Raw genomic sequence first — 11,492 nt, forward strand, 5'->3', positions numbered from 1 at the left:
AAAGAAACTTAGCAGCTGAGAATGAAGCCAGCAGGTCTGACTTTCTTGTTGGAAACAGGACTGGGGGGTGAGCCCCATGACTTTCTCTGCGAGAGGCAAGGTGGAAAGGAGGCGCCCTCTGAGAGTCTGAACCTTGGCAACCCACGGACCAGAGTCTACAGTAGCTCCTTTGCTCCCCACCAGACTGGGGACAGAGACAAGACAACTGAAGCAGGGCCTTGGAAGTGCCTTGGGGAAGGTGAACTTAGATCTCTTTGTATGTAATGTCCTAGTGGTTCCATTACAGTATGAACTTCTTGAGGCCAATATTTTATCTCTACCACATTTCCTTGCCCACAGGTCTCCTTCTTCAAAAAGAGTTGAAATAGGGCTTCCTGCCCCCCATGCCCCTCTATATTTTCCCTCCCTGACTGCCAATTATAGTCACTCTGAAAGTTTAGTAAGAAAAGTTAGAGAGCTTTGAATGGTGATAATTGTGGAAAGTGAAGGGTCCTTAAGAACTGTGTGGTGCATAACCTACATCAGATTGCTTGCCTTCTCACTTGAAGAGGGGAGGGAGAGAATTTGGAACTCAAAAATTTTTAAAAATAAATGTTAAAAATTATTTTTACATGTAATCAGGGAAAAAATAAAATATTAAATTACACAAAAAAAGAACTGTGTGGTGCAGTCAGGAGAACCCTGAATTTGGAGTCAGAAGACTTGAGTTTGCTACTTAATAACAGCAGCAGCAGCAACAGTAGTAGAAATAGTAATAACTAGCATATAGGGCATTAAACTGCAAAGTATTTCATGTTATCTAATTTGAACCTCACAATGACACTATGAGGTAGGTCCTTTTATTATTCCCATTTTACAGATGAGGAAACTGAGACAGACAGGGCAAGTGACTTGCTTAGGCTCAAACAGCTAGTCAATATCTGAAGCAAGATTTTAACTTAGGTCCTCCTGACTCCAAGCTCAGTGCTGTATCCACTGTATCACTCAGATGCCTTCTTGTTAGCTGTATGACCTCAGGCAGATCCTCATCTGTAAAATGAAAGGGTTGGATCAGATAATCTCCATCATCCACTCTAGCTCTAATTTTTTTTTTAATTTTTTAGGCAATTGGGGTTAAGTGACTTGCCCAAGGTCACACAGCTAGTGTCAAGTGTTTGGTCTGAGGTCACATTTGAACTCAGGTCCTCCTGACTTCAGGGCTAGTGCTTTATCCACTGCGCCACCTAGCTGCCCCTCTAGCTCTAATTTTTAAAAATGTATCAATCAAGTATTTATTAAATATCTACTGTGTGAAATTATACCATGAACTAGAGATACCAAGACAAAAGTCCCAATTCTAAATTCTACAACCTTAAGTGTGACTTCTTTAGCTGTTCTTACCAAACCTCCAGAGGCTCCTCTGTGGGAAAAGCTATGGTCTTGGCTGAATTCCTTTGGGTCCCCTCTGGTCAACAAGAGGAGCCTGATCTAATTTAGCAGAACAATTACCTCCAGCTTTAGGCCCAGTAAAAGATCTATTAAAGATAGGAAGATGGTGATGGGGGATAAGAGTCTTATTTCTTTGCATCCCCATTCTACCTCTCTTCCTTGTACCCATCTCTGGCACTCGCCGAGTGCTGGGCCTTTGGTAGACAGCAAGTCCTGGGCTTTGGACACCACCTTCTCTGAGGGGGTATGAGCACTGTTTTCTAAGTGAGCCAACGGTTTTGGCCTGTTCTTGTTTGCCCAGGGGCAGACCCTAAGCCCTCTCCACTTCGATGTCTGGAAAACTCATTGAGGGGGATCTTGGCCATGAGGCCCCTGCGCTTCACCTGTTTGGCCAGCCCCAGTCTTAGTTCCAGCTCTAGCCCCAGCTCCAGCCACAGCAGCAGCAGCAGCAGCAGCAGCAGCAGCAGCAGCAGCAGCGGCAGCGGTGGTTCAGAGGGAGAAGAGCAGAGGTTGGAGCCTGAGCTGTGGAGAGCTCGTCTCAAGGGTAAGTCTTGAGTGGGATGAGAGGAAGAATGAGGCAGAGAAGTTGGGGCATCCCTAGCTCTGACACTGGGTTTGGTTTCTGTTGACAGAGTGTTCCCTCTTCGCCATCCCTCGGGGGCCTGTCTCTCAGGCCAGCAGCCATCCCAGCCCCCTCACTAGCAGTACCAATAGCCCCACAACAAACAAAGACCAGAGGAGGACTGAGCCTGGGGACTGGAGAGCTCTCAATGCAGGTGATCTTTTGAATTTCTTACTAAGGAAGAAATGGAGGGGACATTGTTCTCTTTAAGAGAGGTAAAAAGAAGAAAAAATATGTACAGTGGAGGAGAGCCACGAACTCTCTTCCTAACTGTTGGGGACTTACTGACCTATTTCCAAGCAGACTCTATATTTTCTTGTCTCAGTTTTCCTCTGTAAAATGGGAATGGTCAGATTGGCTTAGATTCTAGGCCTAGAGGAGGAAAATTATTCTAATAGAGAGGTTAAATATCATGCCTAGGGTCACACGGCTTGCTCATTATTTAAGACAAGATGTGAACTAGGGGTCTTTTTGACTTCAAATTCAGATCTTTATCTGCTAGGCCACCTAGCCCCTCACACATCATTGTGATAATTGTGTAAATCATTCTGGTTTTGCTGAGTCTTGTTTTTCCATCCCAGCTCTGAAAGCAGAGGAGACTTTGGGCTGTAGCCCCAGGCTCCATGGGAAGGATGTACCTGCAGAGACCTCTGGTGGGTTGCACACCCCTGGCAGCACTGAAACAGGTGAGTATCAGTAGGATAGGGGCAGAGAGTAAGATTGGGGGAGAACACTGGGGCTCAGGGGGCAAGGAATAGGAAAAAGGATGGGTTCTAGTAGTGCTAGAAGCCCATGTATTCATGATAGAGTGCAAAAAGTTGGACATGGAGTCAGAAGACCTGCCTGGGCTTTACTTCCAGCTCTGCCATTTTCCAGCCTTGTGGCCCTGGGCATTTTACCTCGTTCAGCCTTACTTTGCTCATCTGTAGAATGGGGATATGATACTGATACATTAGAATTCTACCTTCCCTGATCAGTTGTCTGTAGTCAGGGCTACAGTGCAGTGACCATGGGCTGAGCAGGTAGAAAGGAAGATAAAATCTCTTCGAGCTCTATGTGGCCTCTGGGGTTGTCCAGCACTGCTTGTAGTCTTGTCTCCCATAGCTTGGCCTAGGAAGAGCTGATTTCCCTGGTGGAAGAGCCCCCGCCCCCATCAGAGACGTCACAAATAAGTTAGTCTTGTTGATAGTGGTTAAGTGGATAGAATGTTGTACTTAGAGTTAGGAATAACCTGGGTCCAAATCCCATATCAGAGACTTGCTAGCTGGACAAGTCATTTATCCTCAGCCTCAGTTTCCACATCTGTAAAATGAGGCTAATAATAGTACAGGTACCCTCAAATGAAAGAAACTTTCATTTAAAGTTTCATTTCATATAAAGCACTTTGCAATCCTTAAAGCACTATATAAATGAGATTTCTAGTTCAACTCCCATATTACAGCTAAGGAAACTGAGGCCCCTTAGACAGATACACACCCATTCTTGAATGGAGACATAGGTGGATTCATGAACAGACTATCCTCATCAATGGCAGGTTCAGGGCTTATGGAGGCTCAAAGTTGTGTCTTCTCATAGGGCCATCTGCTGATCCCTGTTCTGCCCCTGACCTGGAAGAAGCTCCTGATGTGCCAACTCCCTGCCCCTCTTCTGGAGGGCCTGAGGTAGATGAAGAAGCTGAAGGCCCGAAGGCTGTGCCTGGAGAACTGAGTGTCGCAAGTGAGCTAGTCAGTGTCCCTTCATTTCTCCTCAGGTGGAGCAGGCCACTAGGAGTTTTGGGGATGGCCCCAGGGGCAGGGGGAGGGCTCTGTGAGGACCCCAATATGACCTTGGTATAAGCATCCATTCTCTTCCACTACTGCCTAACTCCTCCCTCTGCTCTGCTGTCCCCAGCAGGGTTGGACAGGACACGGAGCCCTGAGTTGTGACTTCCATTCACAGCTTGGCTTATGCTATTGTAAGTTCTTGGTCTCATTCCTTGGCCCAACTCCTTGGCCAGGATCACTGTTTAAAAGGCCCAAAGTGTGGGAGCTTGGCTCTTCCTACAGTGGGAGAGTCCTGGATTTGGAGACAGAAATCTTGACTCTGACACTTACTTAGTCACGTGATCTGGAGTCAGTCATTTCCGTTCTTGGAGCCCTATTTTCCTCATTTGTCGAATAAATATGATACTGGTGCTACTGACCTCCCTTGCCTGTCATGAGGAAAACTCATTTTAAACTGTAAAGCACTAAGTAAGTGTTAGCTAGCATTACTGAGTCTCCACTGGAGTCCTCTGATGCCTTGGGGGTAGGGGTGAGGCTGTATAGATGCTGACCCTGGATTTTCAAAGGCTCTGCCAATGGAGGTTGAGATCTGGCTGGTCGTACTAAGTGGGAAAGGCTGACATGCAGGCTTAGTGATGAACTGGGTGTCTCTTACACAAGGACTAGCCTAGCCAATTTTGGAGAGCCTCAGAGGCAGTTTGGCAGCCCTCAACGGCCATCTATTCAATTATCAAGGAGCTGGAGCTGTGATGCAGTAACGGCATCTGCACAGTCTTGAAGTTCCATTAATCAGAGGCATTAAGGAATACCAGGAAAGACAGAGCTATATATGTAGACCTACTAAGCTATCCTTTGACATGAATACAGATGTGTTCAACTATACTCAGACACAAAAATACACACAATTCCCTCCATGTCCAGAGGAACAGAGCTGGAATCTAGTGACTAGATAAGAGGATATGTCTGCTGTCAGGTCTCAGATGCTTTCCTGGGTACTTGGGGCTGGCCCCTGGGACTAGCTAGCTGACTTTTTTGTCACTTCTTCCTCAAACAGAAACCACCTGGAGAGGCTCCCCACTCCTTGGTCAAGACTGATGCTCAAGAGACCCAGTCGCAGTATCTCAGCTTTCAATGTTCTTTCTGTACAGGTCCCAAGGATGCTAAGCCAGACATACCAGAGACAGAGGCCAGGGACTTGACAGGACTTGGTGAGTAAGTGAAGGGCCCCCGTCACAGGAGAGAATGCCATTGGCAGAGAGAGCTGGACCACAATGGGCAAGAGTTCCTAGCTCACTCAGTCTTGGTTGCCCTCTTGTGAGCTCTCTCCTCGGTTTGAGTATGACAATAAATAGCTCTATAGACATTGAGGGGATGGGACTATTTCAGAGATTCTTAACCTTTTTTGTGTCCTGAACCCCTTTGGCAGTCTATCGAAGCCTATGAATTCCTTCTCAGAATAATGTTCTTAAATGCATAAAACAAAATATATAGGATTACAAAGAAAACCAAATATATTGAATAAAGATGTAATTTTGTTACTCATCCAAGCTCATAAACCCCCTGAAATCTGTCTAGGGTTGGTGGACCCCACATTAAGAAGCTCTGGACTAAATGATCCAAGGCAGAGTTGTCAAATATATGACCCATGGACTGCCTGCAACATTTTCAAGTGTGGAGGGACCAGATTAAAATGCAATTGGGAAATACTTACCAAAAAAAAGTAAAAATACAATAGAACATAGCTAATATTAATATGTGGTTTTCTAAATCAAAATGCAGCCCATAAGGATCCTTATGTACTGCTGAGAGGCCCCTTTCTATTTGATTTTGATACCTCTGATCTATTAGTTTGTGAATTCTAAATGGGTAAGGGCAGAAGGTGGAGGAGCGCTAGGGGCCAAACATGGTTTGCTTATGGCTAGCAGTACTGGGTGCTGAAGCTATCCTCCAGTCCAGCCCACCAGAAACACCTGAAAACATCCAGAGCTGGGTTGGCACTTCTGCCCTGACCTCCCAGGACGCTCCATCATCACCAAGGCCAGATAGAGGAAACAAGCGCCTGTGTTCTCTGGGCAAGCCTGCTGCCAACTGTTCTGCAGGTAGGAAGAAATGACCCTTCCCTTATTGTTGTGGTGATTTTTTAATGTGATAGACTAAGACTCCAAAAATTGGAGGGAGGGGCCAGAAGGAGCACTAGCTTTGAATTGGAAGAAGAGTTTGAGTGGAACTTAGATCAGGTCAAGGAGAAGATGCTCAGGGTCTTCTCCCAAAGCCCAGGGGGCTGGATAGGCCAAGATACCAGTTAGGTGCCATCCTGGTTAGGACAGGAAATCTATGTCAGTCTCTATGGTTACATTAGGCTTAGATGAACCCTGTACTCCATAACTTCACCATTATGTACTCTAAGCTTTATTTTAGCTTATTTCCCTTTCCCTGTTATTAAAGTTCTCTGATATCTTCTTGTGAGCTGGGAGTTACTCTAGGTTCCTGAAGGATGTGCCAAACTCTGGTAGGTCCTAGTTAACTGGAAAAGCTTCTAGGACAGTACTGATGATGGACCATACGTCTAGGGACCAACCTAATTCAAGTCAGAACGAGATCAGAAAGTTGGCCATGAGTGGTGACAGCTACCAAAGACCATTTATTAAGAGACAGAGGGAAAATCAAGGGGCCTTCAAGTCTTGAAGTATTCCATTTGCTCTCAACCCCTTTCTCCTCATCCCCATCCCTGCCTTAAAAAGAAACAAAAACCAAAACAACAACAGATTTGTGATACCTTTGGTATAGGGAGCTCCTAGTGAGGGCATTCCCCTAGCAGTATAAGTCTTCATCTGTTCTGCAATTTATAGTCTTAGAAAAGTGCTTCAGGCACTGAGAAGTGAAGTGACTAGCCCAGAGCCACACAGGTAATATGTATTGGAGTCAGGATTTGAACCCAGATCTTCCTGACTCTGAGGCTTGCTCTCTATTCATTATGCCCCACTTGCCTTATTCTTAGGTTCTAACCGGCAAAGTTCTTTAGATAAATCCAGGCTTGGTCTTGACTAGATTGAGGGAAAGAAAGCAGGTTGTCCATTTTTAGCCTTTTGAGTATGCCTGAGGCCAGGGGGCTTTGGGGTACTGACCAGGAAAGTTTGAGTAAGGAGGAGCGTTGCAGATCCAGGGTGGGGCTGGATCTCAGGTATGGCTTTGGGAACTGGTCCCCTTCCTACTGAGTCCATTTCTCTGTACCAGTCACAAAAACCTTATGGAGCCATCCACACTCAAGGGTCTCCAAAGACCAGTTTAGTGAGTGTGACACAAAATGCTCATCACTGTCTCTCCCAAAGGAAGGAGTGCCCATCTACACAGCAGGAGGAGCTCATCATGGTAACTGAATTGGTGATTTATCCTATTCATGGATTGGATTAATGGAAGCAAAGAGATCATGTTGGGAAGGGTCCCAGTGATTCCTCCACCCGGAGCAGGGCTGTATTCCTAAGAATCCTCATTTCCTTCTAGAAAGCCAGGATTAGAGGAGCGAGAGGAGTATAGGTGATGCCTCAGGGGACAGGGAGGAGGTTGTCCAGACATTTAGATCTGAACTTGATCTCTTTTCTGATTTCAGCTCAGATGGGCAGGAGAATCTCAAACCATCAGATTTATGGCTCAAGTGAGATCCCTAGTAAGACCCCACGACTGGCTTTGCCCCCTGTGACTAATGGCCCTTCCACCTTGGCAGTTAATTCCCCACAGTCTTCCTGCTACTGTGGGGATGCCCTCCGGGGGGAGCTCCACAACCTTGGTGCTGCCCTCACAGAGCAGCTGACCCGCCTCTCTTCTGCCCTGGTCACTCTGTCCCAGGATGTGTCAGCCATGAAGAACAGCATGAAGTTGCTGGGGCGAAACTTCCGGTCACACCAAAGGCTAGGAAGGGGATCACGACCCTGGACTATCTGCCGGAAATACCAAAGGTGCTGTCATTCTGTTCGAGGACATCGATTGGGACAAAAAAAGCCCACTCAGCAACAACCCCTACAATTTGGGGGGCCGCCAAAAGGTCTAGGGGTTGGTGATACCTCAGACTTCTTACAGCGGGAGCCCCATATGGTGCCACAGCTGCCTCCAGATGCTCCCCCAGGTATAACACCTATGGCACTGACTGCCCCCTTTGGCCCCAGTAGTGGCTCTTCCCCCTCCTCTCTCCTCTTGTCTCCTACTTGCTCTTCATTGCCCACTGTGCACTCACCTCAAAGACAACTAGAGGACTACCAAAGCCCACCATCCACTCCAGTTGCTGTATCATCTTCCCAAATTGCCCCTCCTCCAAGCCCAGAGGAAGGGTTCAAATCCTGGCAGGAGCTGGAGCAGTGCAAGTGGAAATCTGCTACGGACACAGGGATGAAGGGAGCCTGGTCCCAGCAATCCAGAGAGCCCTCTAGTAGGAGGCCTGGGGAAGTGAGCACAAAAGCCCAACATGGAGGACCTGGCTAGCTAACAGGAAAGCCCATTAGCTAAATTCCTTTGGGAGGCAGATGCCCTTCTTCAGGGGTCCCCTCTGGGGGGGGCAGTGCTTCAGATGAGTCCTCCCCCCCACTTGGCTGCACATAGATGGTGGGGTTTCTGCCTGTTATTCTTATTAGTCCTAGTCTTTTCCAGGCATTTCGGGAACATTTTCTTCAGAGAAGAAGCAACTATTTGGGGATGTTTTCTTTCCCTTTTCCTTAGCTTAAGCTTCAATGAAACCTTGATTACATGTTTCTCCCCACCATTATCCCTTTGTCCAAGAACTGCCAAAGTAAACGTAAGATAGAGTCTGTGTATTTATGTCACCCAAGTGGCTACATAACACCCTTGTTTCCATTCTCCCTTTCTCTCCCTGCTACCTCAACTTTCATAGGGTGAATTGAGTAACTCTCGTCCTTCTCTGGTGAGTCAAAGGATGAGTTATATGCCTTGTACAGACAACTCTTATGCCAGGAGACTCTGTCTACCTTTTATTATAACTTGTAGGCTAAAAAACCAACCAAACAAACAAACAAACAAAAAATGTTTGGAGGCTTTGCCTTTGGCTTCAGAGGATAGAGATAGATTCAGACATTAAAGTGTTTAGCTGCCAAGAGTAAATGTAGGAAGCTGGATTAGGCCTCCTAGGGCTGGGCCAGCCCAGTCTTCCTGAAAAATGGGGCAGGGGAGGCCTATGATTTGGCAGACCACCTCCTCAGATCACAGTAGGTAAGGCAGTTCTTCTGGTGGTCTAGTGATGGGCACAGCTTGAGTTCCCTTATGGAGGAAGTAGCTGACTGAAGGAGTTAGGGGCGGGCAGAGTAGCTGATTAGGGGAAGGTAGATGTGAAGCCAGCATGGAAAGAGAATGTCATAGCCAGTGTTATGGGTACAAATATAAGATGGAAGAGGGACAGGATTTCATTACCTTTTCTGACAGAAACCTGGGGGTTTTAGTGTCCTGCTAACCCATAAAGTCAATAGTATGATAGGAGGACCCAAAATGTTAATATGATCTTGGGCTACAGTAAGAAAAATGTAGCTTCCAGGAAAAAGGAGGTGACAGTCCAACTCCTCTGTGCTCTACTCTTGGTCAGATAATATCTGGATTATTGTTTTCACTTTGGGAAGGGCATTGTTAAGCTAAAGAACAGGGCAAACAGAATGATGGAGGGCCTTGAGTCATTGTCCTATCAAGATCTGTTGAAGGAACTGGGAATGTTTGGTCTGGAGAAGGAAAGGGTTGTGGGGAGAGACATGAGAGATGTCTTTAAGTACATGAAAGGTGGTCATGTGAAGAAGGATTAGTCGTGTTCTGCTCCAAAGGCAAAACTAGGAGCAGTGGGTAGAAGTTGCGGAGAAGCAAATATAGGCTCAATGTCAGGAAAAACTACGTTAGTGGGCAATCCAAAAGTGGAACAGGCTGCCTTGAGATGTGCTGGGTCCCCCCAAGTAGCTATCTTCAGGCAGAAGCTGGATGGCCCCTTGTTGGAGGTGTTGCACTCTTTTTGGGGGAATAGGTTAGACGAGGTGGCTGACCTCCCTTCCAACTCATACAATATGATTCTAGACAGAGACAAGTGGGGATGTAGGGATGAAAGAGCAAGGAATGTTCTGGGTTGGAGGTGGGATGTGACAGAAGGGGTATGAAGCTGGAAACGGCTTGTGGCCTTCGTTTGTGTGTGGAACTACTCTCCCCAACTCCTCCAGGGTGGCTAATTGCTAAGACAACAGATATGGTATGTATTAACTGCAGAAGGTTTGCTATAATGACTGTAGACTATATTAGAGCATGAAATCTGGGTCCGAAGTGAACATGTAGAGAATGGTGTGGCAGAAGCTGTGCATCCAGATGGCATGAGTGGTGGAGTCCATAAAGACACTTTATTCCTGTCAGTCTTTGACACTCCAGCCTGTGGGAATTAGGAGATATTTGGGGACACAACTTTCACTGCAGAGAGGGGCCCTCTTGGATTCTTTATGGGAGAAATGTGGGGCGGACATTGATATGCTGCCTATGTTATGGTTGCCTTGGCCTCGTCCTTGGGTTTTGTATCTATAGTGGGTATTCCTACAACAGCCCCTTGTACTTCAAATCTTCCCCCAGGCTTGGTCCTATATGTAGGCAAAATAGTCCCCTTACCTAAAAATATCTCCCTGTGAGCTAATCCCAGCCTTAAATTCTCAAAATATCCCACCCCATTACCACCCCAACAAACGTTTCAGGTTGACGTTGTCTCCGAAAGCCTTTTGTTAAAATTCACCTATCGGTGGAGAAGCCTGTTGTACCAGGACCTTTTGACCCATCAATAATAATAGATATCATTTAAATAGCACTGTAAGATTTACAAAGTACTTTACAAGTATCTAATTTTTAACTTCACAACAACCCTGGGAGGTAGGTGCTATTTATCCCCATTTTACAGATAAGGAAATTGAAGCTAACAGGTTACCAGGGTCACACAACTAGTAACTGAGGCCAGATTTGAATTTAAGGTCTTCTTGAATTCAAGTCCAGTGCTCTATCCACTACACCATCTAGCTTCTTCTAACTTGGATTATAACCTTGATATATGATTGAAAATTTTCTTCACTAAAACTCCATGAGGTCCAGATTAAGTGACTTGCCCTGCTTAAGTCACATGTTACTAGGTCTTAGAATTCTGACCCCGAACCCATGGCATTGTCCAACCTTAGCTGTTACCTAACAGAGATCAGGCCCCAGAAATAAGAAATAGAGTGTGTAATGAGGATGTTTGGATGGAAGGGTCAAGGAATAGGGTAGAACCAGAGTGAAGACCACTCCCTGAAGAGCAGGTATGGCAGGGAGCCACAATGAGAGATCCTAGAAGGTTAGATTGGGTGCAGCATCAAATCACTTGAGGGGAAAGAGGAAAGGTTAGGCCTGGGGGGATAGGGGAGAGAGAATTTCACCTACAGTGAAATTTTGCTAAGGACAAACCCAGCTAGTCAGTCAATACATAGAGCCTCTCTGCACTCGCAGGGGCTATGCCTTTTTAAGTGTGTGGTGTGACTATAAAATAATGAGCCAAGGATCCTCTATGGCTCCCAAACGAGCTCTGAGGACAGCTAAAAAAAAAAAAAAATGGAATCCCAGATGCTCTTCTGAGCAGAGGCCAAACTATGAGAGTCAGCGTGGCTTCCAAGGAGAAAAGTTTGAAGAAAAACACTCAC

General features: G+C 46.2%; 1 protein-coding gene across 4 annotated transcripts in view; it reads left to right on the plus strand.

Moving 5' to 3' along the window:
* KRBA1 (KRAB-A domain containing 1) overlaps positions 1-8,600 on the plus strand; it is a 60,384-nt gene extending 51,784 nt beyond the window's left edge. For all 4 annotated transcript variants that reach the window (XM_027841071.1, XM_027841070.1, XM_027841068.1 and 1 more), the window contains 8 exons: positions 59-238; positions 1,730-1,972; positions 2,061-2,204; positions 2,632-2,736; positions 3,626-3,766; positions 4,962-5,021; positions 5,736-5,912; positions 7,421-8,600. In XM_027841071.1, the coding sequence (XP_027696872.1) occupies positions 59-238; positions 1,730-1,972; positions 2,061-2,204; positions 2,632-2,736; positions 3,626-3,766; positions 4,962-5,021; positions 5,736-5,912; positions 7,421-8,286 (1,916 nt within the window). In that variant the 3' untranslated portion in view covers positions 8,287-8,600. The remainder of the gene's footprint in view (positions 1-58; positions 239-1,729; positions 1,973-2,060; positions 2,205-2,631; positions 2,737-3,625; positions 3,767-4,961; positions 5,022-5,735; positions 5,913-7,420) is intronic.
* The last annotated feature ends 2,892 nt before the right edge of the window (positions 8,601-11,492 follow it).

The sequence above is a fragment of the Vombatus ursinus genome, unplaced genomic scaffold (genome assembly GCF_900497805.2).
Source record: "Vombatus ursinus unplaced genomic scaffold, bare-nosed wombat genome assembly UNPS02014852.1, whole genome shotgun sequence".
Classification (NCBI taxonomy): domain Eukaryota; kingdom Metazoa; phylum Chordata; class Mammalia; order Diprotodontia; family Vombatidae; genus Vombatus; species Vombatus ursinus.